General features: G+C 34.4%; 3 protein-coding genes and 1 long non-coding RNA gene across 6 annotated transcripts; 2 read left to right on the forward strand and 2 right to left on the reverse strand.

The window, feature by feature from the left end:
* Window positions 1-875: 875 nt before the first annotated feature.
* Window positions 876-4,587, forward strand: LOC110807840 (uncharacterized). Of its 2 annotated transcripts, none has more exons than XR_002538542.2 (2): window positions 876-1,864; window positions 4,177-4,587. It is a non-coding gene; the product is annotated as an uncharacterized LOC110807840 (long non-coding RNA). The 2 variants fall into 2 exon arrangements; XR_015819746.1 differs by lacking the exon at window positions 4,177-4,587 and adding an exon at window positions 3,152-3,348.
* Window positions 4,588-6,165: 1,578 nt separating this feature from the next.
* On the forward strand, window positions 6,166-8,566 carry LOC110807833 (tubulin alpha-2 chain). The gene is made up of 4 exons (XM_022033095.2): window positions 6,166-6,375; window positions 6,962-7,196; window positions 7,295-7,665; window positions 7,748-8,566. Exons 1-4 carry the CDS (start codon window positions 6,283-6,285, stop codon window positions 8,402-8,404), a joined length of 1,356 nt encoding a protein of 451 aa, XP_021888787.1. The 5' UTR covers window positions 6,166-6,282; the 3' UTR covers window positions 8,405-8,566.
* A 2,008-nt stretch (window positions 8,567-10,574) lies between these two features.
* XK-2 (xylulose kinase-2) lies at window positions 10,575-15,931 on the reverse strand. The gene is made up of 11 exons (XM_022033130.2): window positions 15,513-15,931; window positions 14,394-15,048; window positions 14,188-14,276; window positions 13,888-13,952; window positions 13,616-13,671; window positions 12,938-13,058; window positions 12,783-12,857; window positions 12,659-12,712; window positions 11,353-11,447; window positions 11,069-11,243; window positions 10,575-10,951 (listed from the first exon to the last, which is right to left on the reverse strand). The coding sequence occupies exons 1-11, from the start codon at window positions 15,569-15,571 to the stop codon at window positions 10,719-10,721; spliced, it is 1,677 nt and encodes a 558-aa protein (XP_021888822.1). The 5' UTR covers window positions 15,572-15,931; the 3' UTR covers window positions 10,575-10,718.
* A 348-nt stretch (window positions 15,932-16,279) lies between these two features.
* Window positions 16,280-24,545, reverse strand: LOC110807829 (Putative serine esterase family protein). 2 transcript variants are annotated; one of them, XM_088221316.1, is made up of 14 exons: window positions 23,854-24,545; window positions 23,673-23,758; window positions 23,017-23,171; window positions 22,221-22,474; window positions 21,994-22,048; window positions 20,808-20,855; window positions 20,543-20,676; window positions 19,904-20,090; window positions 19,755-19,814; window positions 19,392-19,643; window positions 18,684-18,942; window positions 18,343-18,548; window positions 17,951-18,001; window positions 16,280-17,183 (listed from the first exon to the last, which is right to left on the reverse strand). In XM_088221316.1, the coding sequence occupies exons 1-14, from the start codon at window positions 23,922-23,924 to the stop codon at window positions 16,893-16,895; spliced, it is 2,109 nt and encodes a 702-aa protein (XP_088077442.1). In that variant the 5' UTR covers window positions 23,925-24,545; the 3' UTR covers window positions 16,280-16,892. The 2 variants fall into 2 exon arrangements, with proteins under 2 accessions (XP_088077442.1, XP_088077441.1); XM_088221315.1 differs by having other exon boundaries at window positions 20,785-21,024; window positions 23,854-24,544.
* Window positions 24,546-24,813: the final 268 nt, after the last annotated feature.

Consider the following 24,813-nt stretch of genomic DNA (forward strand, 5'->3'; position numbering starts at 1 on the left):
AAAATTAAATCAAAAAGTTAAATTTGTCTTTTACATCTTTACTCGTAATATTTTTATCGAAATCAAAAATTATTCAGTAATTTGCACCTACCTACTGGCTAGCCGATACGGAATGGACCCAATTGAGGGCCAAGGAGGACAATTGCAAACCCCCCCCCCCCCCCATAAAAAAAAATTTGCATAAATTTAAACAATTTTTTAAAATTAAACTAACTATTAATCTGAAATAAATTACAAAAAAATTAAAAACTAAAATAAAACAAATATAATACCCTAATTTAATATTTTCACAATTAAAAAAAAAAAATAGTTGAAATCTATTTACAGGCATCATTATTTCATCCCAGCGCAAAGTATACATAGTAAACTGCAAAAATGGCAAGTGACACGTTTTTTTTTTTTTTTTGAAACTACTGCAGATGCAGTGTCCCTGCGATCTGACATTTGCAAAATAGAACGTAAGTGTGAGTTAATTTAGTTTCTTTATGAAGTTGACTAAAATCTCTTTAATCATTTACACCATGTTTATTTTTTAAGTTAACAGCGGGAGAAATTACAATAACTCTACTTTAAGTATCATATTCTGACTAAACAAATTAACCATCATCAAAATAATTAAATTAAATTTAACATAAAACATTAAATAAATAAAAATTTAAAAGCCAGCTAATAATACTTTTCCATCTTAAAAAAAAAAAACAAAAAAAAACAAAACGTATGTTTTCAATTTTTTACCTAAAAAAAAACACAGGTGACACAGATCATACGTCATTCTGAAATGAAAATACACAGCTGTGAGCCTATGACCTGTGATTGTGTGTGTGTATTTATCAGAGAGCTGCACCCAATGGCTACCACTAGCTGTAGCACTAGCATTTCTCGCAGATTTAAATAAAATAATAATAATAATTTCTGTAAATCTAGAAATTTTTTATTGGTTTAAAAATATTCGTGGTTTTTTAATATTATAGAAAAAGGTTTGGAAAAGTGGTTGTTGAGAGGAAGAGAGACGAAACGGTGAGTATTCTTAACAGAAGGAAGAGTGGAGTTGAAAACGGCTTTTCACCGGCCATCTTCACCACTCAAATCCACAAAACCAAAATGCTTCACCTTCTTCCTCCTCCTCCTCCTTCCCTGCTCTTTTTCTCTTTATTATCTTTCTTTCTCCTCTAAAACCCATTCAGAAAAACCAGACTGTGAAGCTATTTGTTTTGTCATTTGGGAGGGATCTTGCCTTGGGTGACTGACTGTTCTTCTGCAATGGCTGCTGCTGTTGCTTTTCTGGGTGACGGCTTTATTGACCAAGCTACTCCTGGTCCCGAGGAGATACACTCTCCTCGTGCCTCTGTAAATCGAAGGTCATTTTCATGCCTTCACAGATGAGAGATGGAGAAGCAGTGGAGAGCACAATGTAGATTGTAGCTCCTTCTTTCCTTCTTTTCTCTCTCTGTCACTTTCTCTTTCTTTCTCCTCTCTGTGTAGAATCCCCTTGTTGCGTAGAAAAAGGCAGACAGGATGGAGCCAGGCAGATATTTACATAATATAAAAGTTTCTTTTAGCTCAAAAAACAGCACTAATCTCACACTTCTCTTTTTATTTTTTTAAAAGAAGAAAATTTTATCTCTGGGCTTTTTTGGTCGTATTTCTTCCTTTTTTTTTTTTTTTTTTCTTTTCTTTTTTTTTTCTTTGGTGATATTTTAATGGCGGAAGAGGAGGGGGCATACACTTCTTCATCAATCATGGGTATGAGTTACCGTGCGCCGAAATGCAGTGAAGAAGACGGTGTTTGAAGCATTTTGGTGAATGTTTGTTGTTCGCATTTATGTACAAGCAAGATGTTGTAAGCCATGATGCTGATGATGATGTATGTTATTTTCCCAATTTTCACATTGACTGACTTGGGGTTTTATTAATATAGAAATATAGTTTTTCCATTTCTGATTCTATTTCTTTTACTCTAATTTTTACTCTGAAGCACTTTATTTTTCCGGGTTTGATTACACTTTATTTTACATTTTGTTCTTGCATCATTTTTCTTGATTCACTTAGGTTTGTTTGTCTGTGCATGTCTCCAAGCAACTGGGTATGGAACTTTGTCCATTGATTAATCCTGATATATCATAAACATGAACTGATTTTTGCTTAATAGGTTCGTAGTCATATGGCTCTTATTAGTTACAAGAAGTAAGAAATTCTAGATCAGAGAATTTGAGGTGTTCCTTTTCTCGGTTTTGGTAGTTTGATCTTGAAGGTCAATCTTGGAAGTTTTGCATAAGCAAAACAATGTCGATCACTGGTAATCTCGTCCTGTCAAACCCTATGGGCGTTCTGTTCGTAATAACTATTGTTATTGATTAATTTTTTGAGCTTTCCTTGCTGGAACTGGTTCTACTTAAACTACTAACCTCGTGTATTCACATGTACGTGAGCTTTTGAAAGGCTGAATGTTCTGGTATCAGTTATTTAAAAACCATTGGTATAAAAATTTTTGGTCCTTGTTATGATTTTGGAACTATATCTTCAACTCATGCTCTACTCATCTTTGCTAGATGAAGTATTTTTGTTCATTTTTAGTTTGTAGAAACTCTTGATTTATGTCGTGCTGTCTGATAGATTGATGACAAAGCAAATTTTCTGTTCATGTTCTGAAGGCCCCATGAGTAAATGAAGTTTTTTCTGCTTGAGTTGAGTTTTTGTTTGAAATAAATTAATGATCAGGTCAACAAATTTAGAGTCTTGAGTTTATGAAATTATCTATTTGCAAAGGATACAGGAAATTAGAGTTATATATTAGCCAAGCTTACAGTTTTATTTCATATCTTTGATTAGATTGATAGAGTATGATAACAGATATTCTATCAGCAAGTTTTTTAGGTCTATAGAACTCTCAGTTCTTAGAGTCGTATAAATCTCAAGAGGTTAATATAATTATTAGTCATTTCATATGACATTAAAGCACGAGGTATGTATGACTCTCAATCTAGTAAAGCTTGTACTTGAGGTAACAAATAAAAGTATTAGTAACAGACTACAACTTACCTTAGCGCCAAACTTTTGGGATAATTAATTAAAATCAATCATTTCACATCTGTGCGATTTTCTTTTTCTTCATTTTCATATACTGCATCCTATTTTCTTACGTGTTTAGCAGAAAAAATTTGCAGCACTTCAACAAGCTTATTTATGCTGGCCTTGGCTTTTGGCTCTTATTTCGGGGGATGTCTCCTATGTGCTGAACATATGGATGTAATTTTTCATAGTATCTTTATGTCGTGTTGATTTCATTTAGACAAGACGAGCTGATTGTTGTATCTATTCTCTTTTGAATGAAGATTTTTCATTAATGAAGATTGAGTCTGTTTGCCAAGCAAAATGCAAAAGCCATGTAGCATCCAATTCTTCTGCTATGCATCCAATAATAGAGATTTACATTTGAGCATGCTGGAAATTGCTGGAGAAATTCTCCTCTTGAACAAGTACTTGTTCGATGGTTGTAGACTTCATTATATATCTCAAATTAGTTGATATTGCTCCTTTGCTATCCCTCTGCCACTTGGGTGTAGTTTTAGTAAAGGTTTTGTCATACTAACCCATTACAAAAGTTTTATTGTAGGTCATTTATTTGAAAATTTCTATTTTAGCTTGAGATAATTTTTATACAAACATCAGAACTTTAGTCAATCTTTCTGGAGTCCCTCAGTTTCAGCAGTCAGTTCATCCAACATTTTGACTAAGTTCATATTTTGTTTTCACTACACTGGTTTTATCTTTAGCTGTGATCCAGACTCCATGCCCATAATTTCTAGGTTACTTTCTGCTAACGCATCTAACAATTAGCAGGCTCCGATTTATATTTATTTTCCAACTTTCCAATTCATGACACGCCCTTCAACAGATTGAATATATTTGTTTTTAACTCTTTCGAAAACTTGATGTGTGAATCACTCATATGATCTCTAAGGTTTTTCGGATTCTTTTACTAAAGTAGCTGGTATTTTGGTAGTTCCCTTGTTGTTTCTTCATTAATTTACATGGTTGTTTTTTCTTTTCCTTTGAAAAGATTCGTATTAATTGCTGGGTCTTACTGTTCAGAAAGCATCTCCCTAAAAGTAGACTGAGTTTCTCTCTGTGGTCACCATGATTGTTGGATGTTTTAACTTTCTCCGTGGCCTGTAGGATACGATGTTCATTGTAAGACAGGAATGTCTTCCAGAGAAGACGGCAAAAACATGAAGAGAAGATGTGGACTGCTTCTGTATTATTCTTTATTTTCCAAGGTACTTTTTGTCTATCATTGTGGATAGTGACATTGGCCTGCTTAGTATCTTCTCTTCTGTTCATATTAAGATTTATTTCCCAATCTGCCTGCTACATTTACTAGCCAAGGATGTTTGGCCAAAACATTTAATGCAGGTTTTCCTTTCATTTTACTCTCTATTAGAGATCTTAATCCACATAAACTAACTACAAATATATATAATCCGATTTGTATAGTGAGTTTAACTCTAGCTAAAAGTGCATACTTTTGAGTCGGAATAACGAAAACATGAAAATAAAATTGCGGGTTTCAAGCTCGTTGTTTGGTTTTGTCTATGCTTATTTGGTAAGATGATAGACACGAATTTCTTCTCTTTATGGGTTTGAGTTAACTATGAATTCTTGCGTGTATTTATTATTTTATTAATAGAATGAATGTAAAAAATATTAATTTTTTAAAGAACTAGGTACTTAATTTTATTTTTTTTATATTATTAAACTGTAATGTTGTTATCTCAGCTTCTCCAACTAAGCCTTTTTCTGTGGAGAAAGCTAGTGATAGCTAATTGGCCGAATGGTCTTGGTTAGAAAACATGGCGTATGCTTTGGGCTTGTTTGAGCTCCCTAGCCATGTCTTGTTACCCAAATGGCATTGTTTTTGTGTTTGGATTAGAAGATAAAGTCATGGGTCAGAGTCAAACATTTTACTCAGGTTTGTCAATTGACTTTTTAGTTTTCGTCAATGAAATATTTATAAAATATAGATTTATTAAATACAGATTTTAGATTTTGAGTAGAATAAAAAAAACAACATATAATTTCTCTCATTGTTTTAGTTAAATTTGGTAACTGCATTTCTACTAATAAATTAACGAATTAAATTTTATTTTATTAAATTAAATATTATAAGCTGATTATTATCATTATAATATATCCATTAAATAATGAGTTTTGTGTTGTCCATCAGATCTGAACTTATAATTTTCAAATATGATAAAAACTATAACTACTAATTCGCGTAATAACGTGTCGACTCGAATCAAACATTTTGCAGCAAGTGAAATCATTCATGTATTGTCTCTTGATGATCTTTTCTTATTAATGGAATGAAATTAAAAAATAAAATAAATATTTGGTCCGGCCTGCCTGCGTTCTGATGCTTTGGACTTTTTAATTTCTATTTTCTTTAATGTGATTTTAAAAAGTTAATCCAAGATCCTTCATAGATGACGAAGGAACGTGACGCCGGGCCCAATGTATAATGTGTAATTTGTCCATTTTCCCGATTTTAAAAAATAAAAAATAAAAAATATATATCGCATTTTTTGAAAAATCTATAAAAATAATTACACATTAAGAAAGTAAAATAAATATGTAGGTATGTAGATTTAAAAAAAAAAAAAAAGAACATGTTGGACCTACATTACATCAACAAGCCATATAGGTAGAAGCATAAATTTTTAAATGGGCCCACCGAAAGAAACTTAAGAGCTACCCTCTGATAGCCCACCAACCTTCCCACGTTGGATGATGTGGTGAATCCATTCATTTCTTTTTCAAATTTCAAATTTCAAAATTATGCAAGAACTGAAAGGACAAATTTGCCCCCTGAATTTTTTTTTTTATTTTTTCAGGAATTCTTTTGAATGGCAATTAATACCTTCATGACATCTCTCTCTCTCTCTCTCTTTTAAATGCCAATTAATGGCATAAGCGTAATTAACTTAAATATGGTGCCTGTATTCTTGAGAATAAAAAGCCAAAATTTCAAAATAAAGCGGGCAGATAACCATGGTTAACGGTTAGGTTGTAACGGAACCAGGCTGGTTCTTGCTGGCAACCACTGGTTTATCAATTGCATCTCTTTTTTAATCCTTAACCAAACCCTCGCAATATAAATACCCAAAGTACCAGATCTGAAGCCTCACATTCAAAGGCGTCTTGATAAACGCCGCTCCAATATTCTTCTTCTTCTCCTAATCCTAGGGTTTTCCAATATTCTTCTCTCATTTGAAAGGTTCGAAGATGAGAGAGTGCATTTCGATTCACATTGGCCAGGCCGGTATCCAGGTCGGCAATGCATGCTGGGAACTCTACTGCCTCGAACATGGCATTCAGGTATCCCTCACTTTCCTTCGATCCCTCTTTCCTGTTTAAGTTGTTCTCGTGCTGTTCATGCCTTTTGGTTTGGACGTTGATTGTTTTATCTGCAATTCCTCTGTAATTTTTCTTCTTCGGTATTGGATTCTGGCGGTTTTGGTGTCATGTGGTTATTAGCTCTGCAATTTGATCAGACAATCAGATCCAGGTCCGGAACCTCTATGAGATGATAACATTCCTGATGTTATTATTCTCTCAAATCTTCAGTTAAATGTTCAGATCTGCATAAACTTTGGTTTGATATTCTTGTAAAACTGATGTTCTGATTTCTCTTGACTATAAATGTTAATTTATTTTTTATGATATGCAGTCGGGTTTTTTTTTTCCCCGATTTTTATGTTTCTTGTTTGAGTTTGACTCCATGTGGGGAAAATTGATATCATGTGCTGTCTCGACATTACGTTTTGTTCTTGTTCTGGTTGGTCTTTACTGATATGCTGCATTTGAATTATTAACAAATTATTACAGCTTTAATGTTAAATATATTCTAGATACTATATTTTTGTCTTAATCACTTCTAATCGTGTTCCTCTTCTCTGTTCAGCCTGATGGTCAGATGCCAAGTGATAAGACAATTGGCGGAGGAGACGATGCTTTTAACACCTTTTTCAGTGAAACTGGTGCCGGGAAGCACGTCCCTCGTGCTGTATTTGTGGATCTTGAGCCTACAGTTATTGATGAAGTAAGGACAGGAGCATATCGCCAGCTCTTCCACCCGGAACAACTCATCAGTGGCAAGGAAGATGCTGCCAATAATTTTGCTCGCGGCCATTATACAAGTAACGGGCAGCAGTCTTTGATTTCATTTATTTTTGCGAAATATTTCTGTTTTAGTTACATTGACTAATATGGATGTAATTGTCTTGTGGCATACCAGTTGGCAAAGAAATTGTTGATCTCTGCTTGGATCGTATTCGGAAGCTTGCCGACAACTGCACCGGCCTTCAAGGTTTCCTAGTTTTCAATGCTGTTGGAGGTGGTACTGGTTCTGGTCTTGGGTCGCTTCTCTTGGAGCGTCTCTCTGTCGACTATGGAAAGAAATCAAAGCTTGGATTCACTGTCTATCCGTCACCTCAGGTTTCCACTTCTGTTGTGGAGCCTTACAACAGTGTGCTGTCAACCCATTCTCTCCTTGAGCACACAGATGTTGCGGTGCTTCTTGACAATGAGGCCATTTATGATATTTGCAGGCGTTCTCTCGATATTGAGCGCCCTACTTACACCAATCTGAATCGACTTGTTTCTCAGGTGACAAATGGAACTCCTTACTTGGTGTGGTTCCTGTTTCTACTCAAATGTTGTTACTAACCAGGAATATTTGATATTTCAGGTGATCTCATCGCTCACTGCCTCTTTGAGGTTTGATGGAGCTTTGAATGTGGATGTGACGGAGTTCCAGACCAACTTGGTGCCATACCCCAGAATCCATTTCATGCTTTCCTCTTATGCCCCGGTAATTTCAGCCGAGAAGGCTTACCACGAGCAGCTTTCAGTGGCTGAGATCACAAACAGTGCTTTTGAGCCATCGTCCATGATGGCAAAATGTGATCCCCGCCATGGGAAGTACATGGCGTGCTGTCTGATGTACCGGGGCGATGTTGTCCCCAAGGATGTCAATGCAGCTGTTGCCACAATCAAGACCAAGCGCACAATCCAGTTCGTTGATTGGTGCCCTACTGGATTCAAGTGCGGTATCAATTACCAACCACCCACTGTTGTCCCGGGTGGTGACCTTGCCAAGGTCCAGAGGGCTGTGTGCATGATCTCAAACTCAACCAGTGTTGCCGAAGTCTTCTCCCGCATTGACCACAAATTTGACCTCATGTATGCTAAGCGAGCCTTTGTTCACTGGTATGTTGGTGAGGGAATGGAGGAAGGAGAGTTCTCTGAGGCTCGTGAGGATCTTGCTGCCTTGGAGAAGGATTATGAGGAGGTAGGTGCAGAGTCTGGCGAGAACGAGGATGGCGAAGATCCAGATGATTACTGAAGGGGATGAACTTTGTTTCCATGTTTGGCTAATGCTATTACTGGTATTTTTCTGGCTGTGTTTATCGTGTTTGTGATTGTATGTGCAATATAGCACAAATTGATTTTATTTACTCCGACCTTTGATTCTTCCATCCTTGAATGAGATTAAGAATTTGGATTAGTTGGATATATACAAATTGATTTTACATTTGAAATGCGTGCTTATATTTCTCCAAGTAATCTGAAGTTCAGCTGGGCCCCTCCTGTTCGCCAGCCTGTCACTTTAAACATGAAGGGGCCAGTCCCAGCTAGCTTGTGAAGACTGTCAGCGGGCCGGACCATGACTTACCTTCAAAACATGGTGGGGCTGGTCCCAGAGTAGTAATGCTAACTATCTCAGTTTGGAGTCGCCTTAGCCTGGTCATTGGCTGGCTCTGAAATTAGAATTTCCCTTGTGTGCTAGGCCGAAAGTTTAAGTTTAAATTTTTTAAAATGAAAATGAGAATATAATATCAATATAAAAAAAATTTATATGAAAATAATAATCTTAAATGGGATAATTTGATTTTAGTAATCCAATTAAATTAAATTTTAGGCGGCTTCAAGTGTTACAGTCCAATTCCGCGTTTAACTCTATTGAAAATGCTACGAGGAAATCTTGTTTTCTATAGACATCTGTAAAAATACATTTCATTGATTCATTGATTTTTTGACAGCTGACATGAAATTAAGATTGTTTTTCTAAACAATTTCATATAGGAGATAAACTTTAGTATAATATATATATATATAAATTATTAATATAATAATATATATAAACTATTACTATAATAATATATATATAACATGTAATAATGTATATATATAAATTATTAGTATAATAATATATATATATATAAAAACTTTTAGTTTAATTTTAAAATATGTAAATTTAACTTTATTCTAATGTTAAAATATTTAACGTAGAAGTTATTTTTTTTATTAAATTCAATATCTTTTAAATAAAAAATAAAAAAAATTAATGTTACGTATCATTCGAAAATAATACAATTATAACTTAATTAAATTTTTTTTTGATAAAATCCTTAATTCTAGGAATTTATACTCTAACCAAAACACATTCATAATAATCGTTTTTATTATTATATTTTAATTCTTATAAAATAGAATAATTTTATAATTTATTTAAAATTACTCATTCTATAAATGTATTTTTTCTTTTATAACAGTTATCTATTATTTTAAGTGTTTTTTAAATTAGTTTCAATCGTTATAAGTGAATTAGAAAAATAAAAAATCAAATTAGTGGATCATCCACTTAATTACTAAAATTAACATATTGAATATTTATATAAAGAATCTTATGAAAAGAAAGTAAAAAAAACAAGGAATAATTATTTATTTTGTTAAATTAAAAAATATAATTCTCTTATTATTTTTCTACAAGTCTTTAAATTCCACTTTTTTTTCTTTCTAAATGTAGAAACTTATATGATTAGATGACTTACATAAGGATTCATTAATGTCAGGTACAATTAAGTATGTATAAAGTTCATTAATGTTAAAATTTAACTATATTGAATAATAATGTATAAATATTTGATAGTGACAACTGTTTTTATTTAAATTGATCAGATATTATACTTGTATATTTAAATAAATTTTATATTTTAATTCTTTTTTATTATATATAATAATAAATAAAAAATTAAAAAAAATAATATTAAATATAGAGCTATATAAATATATAATTATATATATATAATATACATATATATATATATAATTAAAAAATTATATTAATGTATAATATATAAATAAAAACATAAATATATCTAATATATATCTAAATATTTATATAAATAAATTTTATATATAATTAAATATATAAATATATATCTATATATATAATTGATATAATTAAATATTATATATATAATTTAAAATATAATTCATAAATTTAATTGAATATATAAATATATGTTTGTATATAAAAATATTTATTAATTAAATATATATATAATATTTTAAAAAAATATAAAAAAAAAATATTGAGTAGAAGAAATTAAAAAGAAAGGTAATGTTATAAATATTAAAAAATATTAAAGGTATAAAAAAAAAAGTTATAAAACTATTATAAAATTATCAAATTAGTAGTTTAAAAAAATAAAAAAATTATAATTTTAAGATTTATACTTAACTACTAAACAATTATATTATGTATTTAAAAATATAAATAAATTAAAACATTATAAAAAAATCATACTATAATTATTGAATTATAGTCCAAATAAAATCTAATAACAAATGAGAAAACTAGCTATAATTTCGCTCTATGAATGCCCAAACTTTTCAACCAGTCTATTCTCGATTTCAATTCTCTTCTTCATCAGCAATCCATACTTCTTAACCAGTTCCAGGTCTCCAGCTTTTACTGCAAGTTTGCAGCTTAGAGATGTCTTATCCAGCTTGTCCTCGTAAAGGCTCGACATGGGTATGAAACTGCCTTTTTGGCTGCAAAGCCAGCCGTGAGCAGCCCTTAATGCCGCTCCCAGAGAAGCGGAATCTGCAAAGCAAGGAAGCACATAAGTTAATCCATGTCTATACAACTGTTAAACCAGCATGTCACCGTGAGAAAATTGTCTACTAGAGAAACTTTATTGGCAAGGAAATGATGACTGACCAGGTCTCTGGACAGTATACACATCGCAGCCAAAGATAGTCGCTACTATATTCAGAATATTCTTGTTTGCCGATGCTCCACCAGTGGCTATGATTCGTTTTGGAGGAGAAGGCATCCCGAATCTTTCTGTGTGAGCTCGCATTGAGAGAAACTGGCCCTCGATTAATGCTCGAACCTGCACGAATATAATGTACATAAATGCATATGCTTTTTGGTGACAATAAGAAAGAGAGAATTTACAGCAGTTCATGTGCCAGCTATAAGGGACATTTAAGCTTACAAACCTCAGTTGGGGGATCAAACTCGGTCAATTCCTGTTCTTTCAAGCCCTCAAAGGTGTTTCCAGTGAAATTTTCAAGTGCGTAGCGATGAAAGCCCACTGCATGAAAACGAAATTGGAACTCATTTTTGGATCTTTCAACACCAGTCATTAGACAAATTGTTCTTATTTTATTTAATGAATATGTATTTCTAAAACACAGATAAGAAAAAATCACAACTTTAAATTAACTAAAGAAAATTACAGCAAAAAATATAACAGTGTACACACACACACACACCAGTAGAGAGAGAAAGAGGAAGAGCCCGTTTGGGCCGCGGCAAGGAGACCCAAACAAGCAGATCCAACAGTCGGTGGCGCCCCGGCAGCAAATCGCAGAGGCTAGTAGTTGGAGGTGACTGCTTGTTGGAGATATATATATATACGCGCATATACATGAAGTATGTATACAATCAAAATGAGGGAAAATAATTTTGAGATTTTAAATGTAAATTTTAGTAAAAGTTATATACCGTAACTTTTGACTTTAAATAACTTTGAACGTGTCAAAAATAGGTTGCATTTACTCGTTTGATTACAAAAGTATTTTTGAAACACAAACCAGCGGTCAAAAGCTGCGTCAAATCACAAGCTATGTGGCTTGAACTCTTTAGTTTTATTGCTACACCCATGTTGAACATGACATGGCATCAGTGTCAGTATTGGATCGATACTCGATTGATGTGTATGTCAGATTCATCTAGAACTAGAGGTTACAATTTATGATACCATGAAGATGGTGATGAAGACTCTTGCAAGTTTTAAAAGAACAAGTGCGTCACTGAATGTCTAAATTTGTCCGATAAACATTATTTTCACTTTCACTACAAATAAGAACTATCTCTCTGTCAGAAAAATTGTATGTATATATAAGTACATATATTATTCATTTTAGCTTTATAAAAGCTTGTTTTTAGTTTTGTTGTTTTTCATATGAGATAATCGAATTACCCATATTCAATTTTTCAACTCTTATCAACGGATCTTCCATATCTCTGACTACAAAAATTATCGAGGCAAACACTCAAGATTAATACCCAGTAACCCATACCGGAGGCTTATACGCAAATCTTAGTAACATAGGTCACAACATAGAAAACATTTCATGACAAGATGAAAGAAATGTTCATCACAAATTTCAAATAAAATTTCACAACAAGAAGAATACCAAGTATCTAAATAGGCTTTAACAGAGTTCTATCAACTTTCAGCTTTTCGCTAAAGTAAAGAAAATCATATACATGGTAGAGCAAAAAAATCTTAAAACTTACCTGGAAGGGGGGGAAGAATTTCATGCTCCTTGTAATAGAAACCGAGCTTTCCACCTATTGGACAAACTAAATTTAGAAACAACGGAGAAAACTTAAAATGACTCGAGACTAGAACTACACTAACCATTTAATGGTGGTGTTTGCTCCAAAAACTTGTTAAAAACTTCCCAGGATTTCTCAGCACAGCGATTGCGCACATCTAAGATTGAGAATGAGGTCAGATCGCCAAGTATTAAATGGTTACATCAGAAAAATATAGGAAAAGGATCATCTTAATACCTTCACGAGTGAGCGATGCATTCTTATATACCAACATTACCATATAGCCTTTAGTGTCCACAGGATTAGGAAACACATGGCCTTCTAATCTGGGTTTAGGATCTTTGGCGATCCCAAAAATCTGTGACGTAGGAAGGTTAAACAATAGTAAACTTTGTTGTAATCCACATAAACACATGACAACACATGGGTAACTGGATATGTATTAAGTATAGATTTTCCACCTATGGAAAATGGAAACGTTCTGAGCTTAGCAAAAAGATAAATCAACCACCCAAAAATGATTTGATCATAATATTCAAAAACCTATAGAGAACATTGAACTTTGTTGCCCCAGAATCTAGTGATATGTTGCTGCATGCTAAGAAACTGGGGCCATATAAATGGTTGAGATAGTAATGGTGCCTTTTGAAGTAAAGAATTCCAAGAGAAGAACTTAGGTTCTTATGAATGTTGACAAGTATTTGGCTAAGAGCTGAGATAGCATCAAAATGGGTCCTAAAAGTTTAGCCGTCTGTGTAACCAGGCCAAAAAAAGTCGGCCCTGTGAAGCTTGATTTCTGCTCAGTCCGAGACCAAGCTGAGTTGTCCATGAAAAGTGAATAAATATAAAATGAATAAAACATGTGCCATGCTGGCATATGAAAAGTGACTTCCTTGGTGCAAGGGATATTCTTACCGTGTCACTGGTGCCCAGACTTATTGCCAAATCCCCTGGAGAGCTTAGAGTTAGACCTGCAGAAAGGAATTGTTACTTTAGTTGATGGAATGCCAGGTGATTATGTCCAACGTATCATCTCTCCAAGAGAGCATAAGATGATAAAAAAAAATTTGTTACTAGATTTCTTTGAGCAAATAACTGATTTGCATGCAAATATAACTGCAGCGATATTAATTTGGTTGCAATTGAAAATGATCGTAGGAGTTATGCAAGGTAGAAATCATGTTGACCTGCTAAACTGTTGGGATTGTCTCCAGACCACTGAACAACCAAACAGTTCTTATTAAAATGAAACCTGCCATGAAGTTTCAAGTTAGTCACTTTTATGTGTTTAACAAGTATCCATCCTCATGCCAGAATAATGTTAGTAGATATACCACCAGCTTCATAAAAATTCTTATGTTAACTTTTATGACAATTTGAAAACAGACCTGGATGACAAAGCTGCGCATATATATATATATATATGTTATCTATCTCATATAGACATCCACGGCAATGTTTTTAGTCAACTACAGTATGCTACTAACCTCTCAACAAAATAAGGGGCAATAGGACCAGCAACAGCATGAGCAGGGGCTAACTTTCCAAGCTTCTCCTCCAATCCAGGAGCTGTAGCCTGTAGTAAGCATTGTAGGTCAATAACCATCAAGAAAACCATAATAAGCAAACTTGACCAATTATTTATACAAAGTATCTTTCAAGAAACCATAACAAAATAGCATGGCAAACTAACCTCTAAAGCTAGTTTAGACCAGGTCCTCTCCTTAATGTCCATTAAATTCATTCCTGCACCATCAGTTTCATCAATACAAGCATATGACCCAATAAGGAGAGAAGCCATGAATGAGCTAACAAGAGATATCCTCTCAGTATTGCTATAAACTTCTGGCTGAGTCTGGAATATCTTCCTAATTTGTGGGCCTGTGTATCTTTCATAGGCACGTGAACCAGTTAGCTGCGCTAACTCCATTGCTCCTCCAACAGCTTTCTCTATCTCCCTACACTGAGCCGTGGTGCTACTATCCATCCATATTGGTGATTCTTTTATGGAAAACGCATTACCAAGTTGATCAACTAAAGATTTCTTAGAATCCAGTGATGATAATATTGCAGAACTCCCTTTCTTCCAATAGACACTGCCATGTTGTTGTCCACTGCCAGAAACAGCAGCAATTTTGCCAAAATCGAGACCTGATTTTAATAGTTTTTGAAACATGAGATCCAATGCCTCCACCCACATCAAGGTGGGTGAAACAATTCTGCCATTGTCCGTGGGATCTCTATAAATTCCATCTTTAGTCTTGTAATGAGGCAATTCAGACTCAAAGTGAACCAGTTCAGATTTGACAATGTTGATATTGGAGTCCAACACAGTAGCCTTCAAGGACCTTTACAAATACAAATGTATAAGCAATTCACATTCCAAATACTCTTTATCTTCTAAACAAGATTCTCCATTAAAATAAATTAACAAGATATAACCCAACATGAATTCATTCAGATTCGACTATATTGATATTAGTGTCCAATACAATGCCTTCAAGGAACTCTGTAAATACAAATGTGAAACAATTCAGATCACAAATACTCTTTTAATTTCTGTCCATGATTCTCCATAAAAATCAATAGTGAAGGGAAATCCAACTGGTGAAAGGGAAAGACCAAACGAGTAAGAGACAAAAGATAAAAAAAAGGCAAAAGCTCGATTTTCAAAGAGCCAAAAGCCGTTGACAGTTAGAAAGCCAAAAACACAACTTTGCACTCTGGATACTTGTAATTTTCTCATTGTGAACTGAACAACGAAATCAAAAAAAAAAAAAAAGTACAGCGAAATATGAAGAGAGAGAATTACTGAGTCGAGCTGTCGAGTCCAAGGAAAAGCGAGTCGCGAGGGAGAGATGAATTCGCCATTAGAAAACTCGGAGTTCAGTGAATAGAACCAGATCACGAGAGACAGAACTCAGCCAAGCGTGATGTTCCTCTTGTTTATTGTGGAAAAGCAGATAAATAGATTATCTCGGTTACAGATCAGTGGATAAAGACAAAAGAAATTGGATGATACGAGTTCTGATCGAACTTAAATTAATCAAGCAAGATTCAAAGAGCCAAATACGTTGACACTAATCAAATTTTTGTCAAACATGTAGGATCAGAACTTATCACGAAACGTGAAATCCGGGGGAGCATATCGGCATTTTTAGAATTCAATTTTAAGGCCCAAAATTTCGGAATACAATTTATGTTTCTTGCTATGACAAGTATGGAGGAAAAAGTCCCACTTCAAATTTTTATTATTATGTATGCATTTTTTCGGAAAAAGTATATATACTGTGTGTTTATAAAATAATCAATTGCAAATAAAAAAATTCTCTTTAAATAAACTAAAAATAATATCTTAAAATTTAAAAAAATTACACCGCCTTTTTACCTTTTTTTTTTTTTTTACTTTACCAAATCCAGTTACATGTTTTTATAAATAAAATATCTAAAATTTATAAAAATGAACCTTTGATATTTGAATTTGGCTCTACAAAATATTAATAAATAACCAAATAAACCTATTTCATATTCTGAGTGTGCCCGATATTTAGGTTTTCGCTTTACAAATAATTCAAGAGCTAGTTGGTAACCCTACTTTCAGCGATTGCTCAATAATATCATTTGTCAGTGCCATGCATAGAACACTTTGAAAAGGGGCAAATGCAAAAATAACAAGAGGGGATTTTACATCTCTTAATATTGCACCGAGATAGTGCCTGTAATTCCTTGTCAATTGTCAACGTGGGTGATCCTATTCTATCCCAAAAGCTAACTCAAAAAAGGAAACTAAAATCATGTACTCTACCTAACCCTTCTGCACCTAGAGATATTACATTCACTACCCTAAAAACCTTCTTTTGTTACCCCAGAAACTAACTACTGATCATTTGGTGCCTTTTGAGATCAACCTTTGCGCTTGATCAAGTAAGCCAGGTAGCCAAGGATTGTGTATAAGCTAAACTGAATGCCTTCTGACTTCCGGCCGAAAAAGGTACAACTTTCTCTGATGATGATGAATCTAAGCCTTGGTGCAGTAATTTACAGCCACTGGTGATGTTTGAGGATCAGCCGAAACAAGACATCCGTTTGTCAGATAATCAGACCTTGAACCCGTGGATCAATGCTCAATGTACAAAGCAATGCCGTGGTGAAGATGGACAAGAACAATAGAGATCACTGATTCCCACAACAATCAGCGAAAAAGTTCCATGAAGGACCACATTATGAACCTTGTGAAAATATCAGACTCCAAGAATTCGATATGAGCAGCCCGCCCAATGAATGTGTTTAAGTTCCTGCCATAGGATGATGTGTCAAAGTTCACATCACAACGCATGAACAACCGATGCTCGGACGACGAGGCCCGTATCTGGTCCATGCAATCGTTCAACATCTCCAAGAACACTTTGCCCCTTTTTGAGTTGTCAAAAGAAGCTCCCTGGCAGGATTCAATCCTGGCAGAGTGATATGGAACATAACCATCCTGAGATCATAAACCAGTTAGAAGATATAGGAGACAGTAAAATATAAAACACCAACTTGAAAAAGTGTTTCTTTATGTTATCATATTGGAGCAATGAATGTCTCAAACAACCAGGTCGAGGTGAGGGGAATTGGGAGACCTAAACAAGCGTGAGTAGGAGAAACAACCAGGTGTTACTACCACACCACAGAGGCATGATGCATCCAACAACTTTTCCCTGAAAAAATGTTTCTTTATGTTATCACATTGGAGTGATTGAATATCTCAAACAACCAGGTGGGGGTGGGGGGTATTGGGAGAGCTAAAACGCACGTGAGTAGGAGAAACAACAATCTTTTATAGTCAGTGTTACTACCACACCACGGAGGCATGATACTCCCAACAACTTTTCCCTTAGATTAACTCAAAAAATAATGACTGCCATTAAAATTAACACAATGTTTTTTCATTTTATAAATTCACTCTTAATTAAGGGAAGCTATCTCAAAGGTATGGTGGCATTTTCCATGGTTCAAACAATCAAATGATATGAAGGCACTCCCAAAGTGTTTGAATTATTCACTCCCACCAAGACCACAAGAGCTTGTAAAACCTGGGAACAACTCAACTTTGAATTTGTCTAGTTTCTGTTAGGCCCCTTGCACCAAAAAGGGCGAAGCAGAAAAAGGATAGAACAGAAGATTCAGCCATTATGAACCCTCTTAAATTACTTCTAGCAGTTTAAAAAGCCTTTACATTAGATGAATCCAAAGAATGAGAAGGAATACCTGAGGTGATGAGACAAGAATTATATGCTTAAAATTTTCCAGTGTCTTCTGCTGAAAGATGAAAAGAGATTGTTTCAGAAACTAAGCCAAAGAGTAATATTCAAAATAAACTATAAAATCAGATTTAATCATTTTTCGGGTGAATGACTCTCATTATTCTTTGAATGCTGCAAATGGTTTAAGCTTGCACATGATTAGCCATGTCATGGAGGATTCCCAAAACAGGCATTAAAAAATGGAATAGATCACTATTTAAATCAGGATTTGTTCCTCATAAAAGGCACAAAGGCTCAGATGTGCTTTCATTGATTACAAATTGCCAAAATTTGCCCTGCTTCCCATATTTGATTACTCTATTGACAAATATTGAAATTACTATATGCTTTTAGTACCTTGCAAAGTGTGTAGAAGAAAGTTTTCCTGAGATCTGGATCATCGGTGAGGGTCAGCTGATGAATGCATTGTGTACCCTTGAGCTTCTTCAAGAGCCAGAGCCCCGAATTAAATAAAGAATTTGAACTGTAAAGATAACCCAAGTGTGGACCAGATAGTGATATATATGTATACAGGAATCTTAGATACGGCTCCATAGCATTGTCTGAAAAAACAAAATCACAGATCTAGTCCGAAGCACTATAATGAAGGGGAAAAATAAAAACAGAACAGGAGATAGAACAATTGAAAAAAAAAACATATGGAAAATAGCATAGGATCCAAGATGATGAGCATTTACCAACTAAAGCTGCTCTAATTATGACATTTCCAATAGAATGCCCAACAAAACTCAGCTTGATATTCCTTAAACGTCCGGTCCTTGAAAATTTATCCATTTTCCTTTTCATAAAAGAAATCACCTCCTGAGCAAGTCTTTGTCCCATTTCTCTGAAGTCCCCATATGTCTTATCCTCATTTACCTCTGACATGAGGAACTCTATCTTTGGATCAATCAAAAGCCACTGGTTTCGAACAAGCCGTAAATCCAGGTGATGCCCCTAGTATAGGATAGTCGTAAATCAAGTTAATCTAATGAACTAAACAGGGAATACAGACAGCTCTTGTTGGTTCACAGAATTGGGTAAGAAAATTAGCCAACTACCAAGTACAAAATCAAATGCTTTTAAGTCTAAACTATTTCAGCTCCATTTGATAACTGCGTTTTCCTTTTGGCAACAGGGGAGAGTTAGAGACATGCAATAATTCCAACAAGAGCCCCAACCAAATGGAAAAGTCAAAGCTCAGTTTAAAACTGATGAAACAGTGTTATTACTTGAATTGTTTCACCATGGTGAAGTCATGTTTTTCAATCAATATATATCACGTTTTCAATCAACTGGAAGAAAGAAACAGAAAAGAAAGAAGACAGTGAAACATGTTTTTATGAAAAAAAAAATAGAGAGAAGCTAATTCAGAAATTTAAGGGTCCTCTAACAAAGTGACTTGCCTGAAATCCATGCACAAAAACAACAATCTTCAATTCTCGACCAGTTTGTTGTTTACTGGATCCAGATTGCTTTTTTCCACTCTCAGGACCTGGTCCAGTTAGCAAACTTGAATCTACCAGGTCCAAATGTCTGAAGTATGAATTTTCACTGAAAGTACGTCTTGGTGCATTCAGGACACGTTCCATAATCACAATGGGAATTCGTGAAGGATCTCCAAATACATGCATGTCTTGTACTGACCGATTATTGATCTGCATAACAGAGGTATTTACAAGTAAAACTAAGAGAAATACAGAACATAAGACCAATACAGCTATATAACGATGACAAGAAATGCATCCGCTACTAAAGCAACAACTGACCTTCATTTGTGCAATACTTCGCCGGTGGAGTTCTGCACGCATAGTTGCGGCCTGAGCAGGCTGCATGCAAAACAAATTCCCAATCAGAACAAGTGTAGACTAACAATTTGTGCAACATGATTATGAAACGTGTAAAAACAAGTACTTACATCATTTATTTTCCACAGACTTGAAACTCTTCTGTGCATGCCTCGGTGAGAAGACTCATCAGCCCCACTATTTATATAATGATGAGGCATTTCAACCTTAGAGTAGACCATCCAGATTGACCATTCAGCTCTTCTATCTCTAGCCCAAACATCACGGAGATATCCCATAATTTTTGATTTGTTGTCCCTAAAACAAGTAAAATATAAGGGCCTAAACCAAACAAATAATGTAATTGCTCTCCATGGTTTAGTTCTTTTTACTTAAATTAGTAGCTAATCATAAACTATTGACAAAGACAAACTTGAAGGCATTCCCAAGCACAATGAAAAGATTGCTGAAAATCTAAATCTACACCTGTCTCAGAGTATAAAAAGGCTACAACTGCAGCATTGAACCAATCTATTTCACTTGAAACATGTTCATCACTGTGATATTATTGTAGAACATATATCAACATGAGGAAGAGGGGAAAAGGGAATTTGATGGCAGGGGAAAGGAGAGAGAGGAGAACTTGTGCTTGATATGCAAATTTACTCAAGAATATCAAAAACTAGAAGTTCAAAAGATTTTGGTTCAGATGACATTAACAAAAGTTTACTTCAAATATTTAGCAAATCCAACTGCAATTGAAGAAGTACCTGTGGAACGTCAGAAAAGTGTTCCATAAATATAAATTCTGTCCCCCCAATAAATGAAATATGTTGAAGAGATCATCTTTTGACAACCTGTGGAGAATAAGATCACTTGGAAAATCTAGTGTGCCACTTTCTCTCTGCAAAAAGGGAAGTGTGGGAGAAGGATATGTTAACATAACCCAGAAAACCATTAAGAACGAAAATTTTAACAATGAATGTGCTGCTGAACAAAATAAAGCAAGGACCTCAAGACTGTTTTGTGGCTTGCCTTGTCCTGAGACTTCACCAAGTTGGGCAGCCAGATTTGGTGGAAGAACTGAAACAAACATTTCATTCATTTGGGATATAAATGCAGACAAGTCAATAGCATGATCAAGAGCATTGCTTAGTTTTTGTAGCTCTTCAAGCAAAGTGTTGCGCGCATCTAGTAATGCTTTCACACACATTACCCGTTTCCTATCAAGAGAAGCCCCCCGACCCGGTGCCTATTCAATTACAAAGTTCAAAATCAAGGCACAAGCAAACAGCATTTGTAGATAGAATTTGCAAGAAGAATATCATGAAATAAATCTGTCTCAGAATAAACATTTCCATAGGGAGTTTCCAAAGATAATTTTCTGATTTCATCAGAAACCCTAAAAGTAAAAATGAGAAATATCATCACGTCTATAATACTATGAATGCCTCCATTAACAGATACTATCAGTGCAACCCTCCTTGAACTAATGGCAAGTAGAAATTGCTAACATGATCTGATACGCCAAATAACCAGCTAAAACATTTCCTGAATCCTTTTTATGAGATTCTTGCCTGCACTTCTTCAGGTCAGATAGCCAGATAGCACCAGATATAAGGTTCAACTTTATAAATACAATAGTTAACCAACTTTCACCTCAGACAATAGTGAGCAACCAGATCTAGCTTAAGACTAGATATTGAGATGACAAAAAGTTTGCAAGCCATCTTTAAGCATGACATCCATTTGCATCCATTATTCCAAGGTCTAGCTTCCTGTTTGCAGAAGTCCTAGAAACTTCTTAATTGTCATTCTTTAGACATATGGCATAGCACCCCATGATACACATAACATTGATTACAAGTTTTAATGTGGACATAAAATCTAAAACCTAGACAAAAGGAAAAGTTAATTATTCAAAACATAAAGCCTAGCTATAATGTGGAGAACTATGAAATACGTAAAAGCATTTGATTACAAGTTTTAAAAGACAAGAATAAAGTTCGCCTGCCATAAATTCAGCCACTACTTTTGCACATATAGGCTAACATGGATGCACGGACAAAAGAAACTCAACAACTGATTCCCTTTAGAGGTAAATAATCATAAAAGAAACAGCAAGCATTTGTAAATTTACACAGTTATGCATGGGCAAGAAATGAGAAAGCCATGCTGCTAAAAAATCAAGAGTGAGGCTACAGGAAGCAAAAACTCATACATGATTAGAACCATCAACAGTGTCACCATTACTGTCTTCAGCTTCAGAAGAATCACTGAAAAAATTGGCAAACCAAGTAAATTCGACAAATGACAACATTTCTTCACAACTAGAACCCCAAAAAATGAACTGCCTAAATTTTGAGGATAGAAAGTAGTTTAAGGAAACGAAGAAAGGTGTGATTAATGCCGGATCATCTATTTCAGAATTTAGAACCTGTGACAAACCTGGGTACCTTCTCTAACTGTGTGTAAGAAGCAGATTTCAGAAGAGTAACATGAACACTTAAATCAAAGAGCACAGCATGATATGCATCAAAGTGGACAGGGCAATAAGAATGCACTCCCAGAAGAGCTTTTGGAGGAATCCGGAATTCATGGACAGAAGCAGGACAGGCTTCTAGAGAACCCAATAACATGTTATCCATAGCAGAAGCATACATCAGCTCAAACTTCAAAATAACAGCAGAAGTTGATCGACCCTGTAAAATTTTTCATATTAGCAATAAGTAAAGAGTAAAGTAAGTCAACATTTAATAAAAAAAAGTTTGTACCAACAACACATCAAAACAGATATTAGTAAAAGATTTGTTATGCATCTAAAAACCTCTTTCATCACAATAAGAACCAGCAGGAGGTTAGTGACTACAAGATTTCAGAAGTCAAACATCTTCATCATCTTCGCCTAAAGAGTGAAAAAAGCACACCTATTTATACAAGGCAATTATTTGCAGAAAAGATCATCCTTTTGATGCTATAAGCAAATCAGCCACTAAAGATTCCCCAACAAGATACAAGGGTAATGACTGGAAGGGTTCCGTCAAAATTATTTTCCACAACTCTTTCTTTTAAGGTTGTCTGGTTCCACCCTGGATAAAAGGGTAGTGACTGCTAAGGTTTTGTCAAAATTATTTTCCATAACCCTTTCTTTTAAGGATTTTTTTTTTCACTAAGCTTATGCTTATTTATTCTGATAACCACAAAACAAATGAAATTTATTCAAAAGGTCAGATAAAGAGAGTACCTGATATTTATCAAGTGGTATATTGAATGAGACCATCATGCATAAACGAATATCCTGTCTTGCATATTTGATCCAGAAAGGTTGTGTGAAAAAACTATTTTCTTTGTCGTCAATTCTCCATATGCCATGTGCTTCATCAGAACCAAGATCATGAGCTGTAGTCCAAACAAATTTGACTAGCTTAAGATTACAGGAGCACACAAAAGTGAAGCTTCACTTCAAACCAAAGCTTTTTATCAATTACGCGAATCAAATGATAATATCAAGGCGAGGTATCAAAATCATGAGTTCTAATGCAAATATCTTGCGCTGAAAGTTCCATATGTCATAATGGAGTTCAAAATTGAAATGCTATCCACTTGAGAAAACCAGCTAATCACACTCACTTTACCAAAACTGGAAATTCACACTTTCTTTTATTGAAGGAAACTCTCTCCAAAAGAATCACATTGCCATTAAAGTAATAATTACCATTTTCATTTTTAAAAAGAAGTAATAACATTAACCACACTTCCTATCCATCACTAGAAGCAAAGAAGAATGCTCCAAGTAAAGGACCGGGCTCATCTCATACACTAACAAGTCAAATGCATAGACAGACAAAAACCAAACAGCTTTATGAAAAACGAAAAAAAAAATTACACAGAATGGCATACCTTCATACTGAACAACTCTTGAAGGGGTTCCACAAGGAATCCGCTCGTCCTCTTCCCATCTCATGGTGATTTTGATTTGGTACCATCTTGAGTAAAGCCAAAGTATAATGACTCATAGAATTAGCACAAATCAAAAAAGACTTTTTATTCTAAGTAAAGCAACCCACTGAAATGCACGTACCCTTGATGGAAAAGGTCAAGGTTGTGAAACCTATGGAGGTAAATTGCAATCTCCTGCACTGTATCAAACATCACCACCGGTTGAACCCTAGCTGGGTGGATTGGCTTCGCTGTGCTGGCCTAGTCCTTTGATTCCGGGCAAATAACCATTCAAGAAGCCAAAACATATGTAAAATCCAGACACCTAATACTAGCGCAAGTCTCCAAATCCCCAATTGTGCTCTGCAGGATTACCCGAATTGCTAATTGTATTGTAAAGCAGATTCCTTCGAGCCTCATTTCATCAAGAGTCAGAATAACATCTCATAAATTCAATCTCTGGGTATTACAAATTAGACTCTGCAATCTTCTTCTTCTCCTTCTTCTCTTCCTCGTGATCGTCAATCTTCGAGAGAATAAATATTTTGACAGCTGCGAGCGAGGAAGGAGATAATGATTTTACCTAACGCGGATGGTAATGGAAGTTCGATGACTCGGACTCCGGCACAGAACACGGGAAAAAAGAAGAAACTTTAGAAACCGGAAAATCTAGCAGGAGATGAAGCGCGAAAAATCCGCAATCATGAACTTGTTACAGTTCATCTTTCGAAATATTTTTTATGTGTATTTCGAATCCGTGTAAATCCATTATATATAAAAATATATATATAAATATACATAAATATTCTAAATCTATATTTCTTCGTTGTAAGATAACTAGAAAATTATGAGAAACAAACAAGTCTCTGATATTAAAGATTTTCCTTCTAACGCACATATATATCTCTTCTGATAAATCGGTTTTTTTTTTTTTGATAATTATTAAAATTAAAAGGAAAAATATGTTTTAATTTATAAAAGCTAAATAAATTAGAAGTCTATTTTTATTTTAATTTAAAGTAAAAAAAAATAAGTTACAAAATAAAACAAAAATAATTTGAAATTAAAATATTTTTCATTAAATATTTCAGTTAATGGTCAA

This window comes from Carica papaya, chromosome 1 (genome assembly GCF_054855325.1).
Source record: "Carica papaya isolate Zhongbai chromosome 1, ASM5485532v1, whole genome shotgun sequence".
Lineage (NCBI taxonomy): Eukaryota > Viridiplantae > Streptophyta > Magnoliopsida > Brassicales > Caricaceae > Carica > Carica papaya.

Coding starts and splice junctions, on each gene's coding strand:
- LOC110807833 (XM_022033095.2), top strand. CDS start 6,283: ATGAGAGAGTGCATTTCGATTCACATTGGCCAGGCCGGTATCCAGGTC. Junction 6,376..6,961: donor GCCTCGAACATGGCATTCAG/GTATCCCTCACT, acceptor TTCTCTGTTCAG/CCTGATGGTCAGATGCCAAG. Junction 7,666..7,747: donor TGAATCGACTTGTTTCTCAG/GTGACAAATGGA, acceptor TTGATATTTCAG/GTGATCTCATCGCTCACTGC.
- LOC110807829 (XM_088221315.1), bottom strand. CDS start 23,924: ATGTTTGATACAGTGCAGGAGATTGCAATTTACCTCCATAGGTTTCAC. Junction 22,475..23,016: donor TACCACTTGATAAATATCAG/GTACTCTCTTTA, acceptor AAAATTTTACAG/GGTCGATCAACTTCTGCTGT. Junction 19,815..19,903: donor GTCTGTGGAAAATAAATGAT/GTAAGTACTTGT, acceptor TTTTGCATGCAG/CCTGCTCAGGCCGCAACTAT.
- XK-2 (XM_022033130.2), bottom strand. CDS start 15,571: ATGGCGAATTCATCTCTCCCTCGCGACTCGCTTTTCCTTGGACTCGAC. Junction 12,858..12,937: donor TGCATCGCTCACTCGTGAAG/GTATTAAGATGA, acceptor TCTCAATCTTAG/ATGTGCGCAATCGCTGTGCT. Junction 11,244..11,352: donor AGTTTGATCCCCCAACTGAG/GTTTGTAAGCTT, acceptor ATATTCGTGCAG/GTTCGAGCATTAATCGAGGG.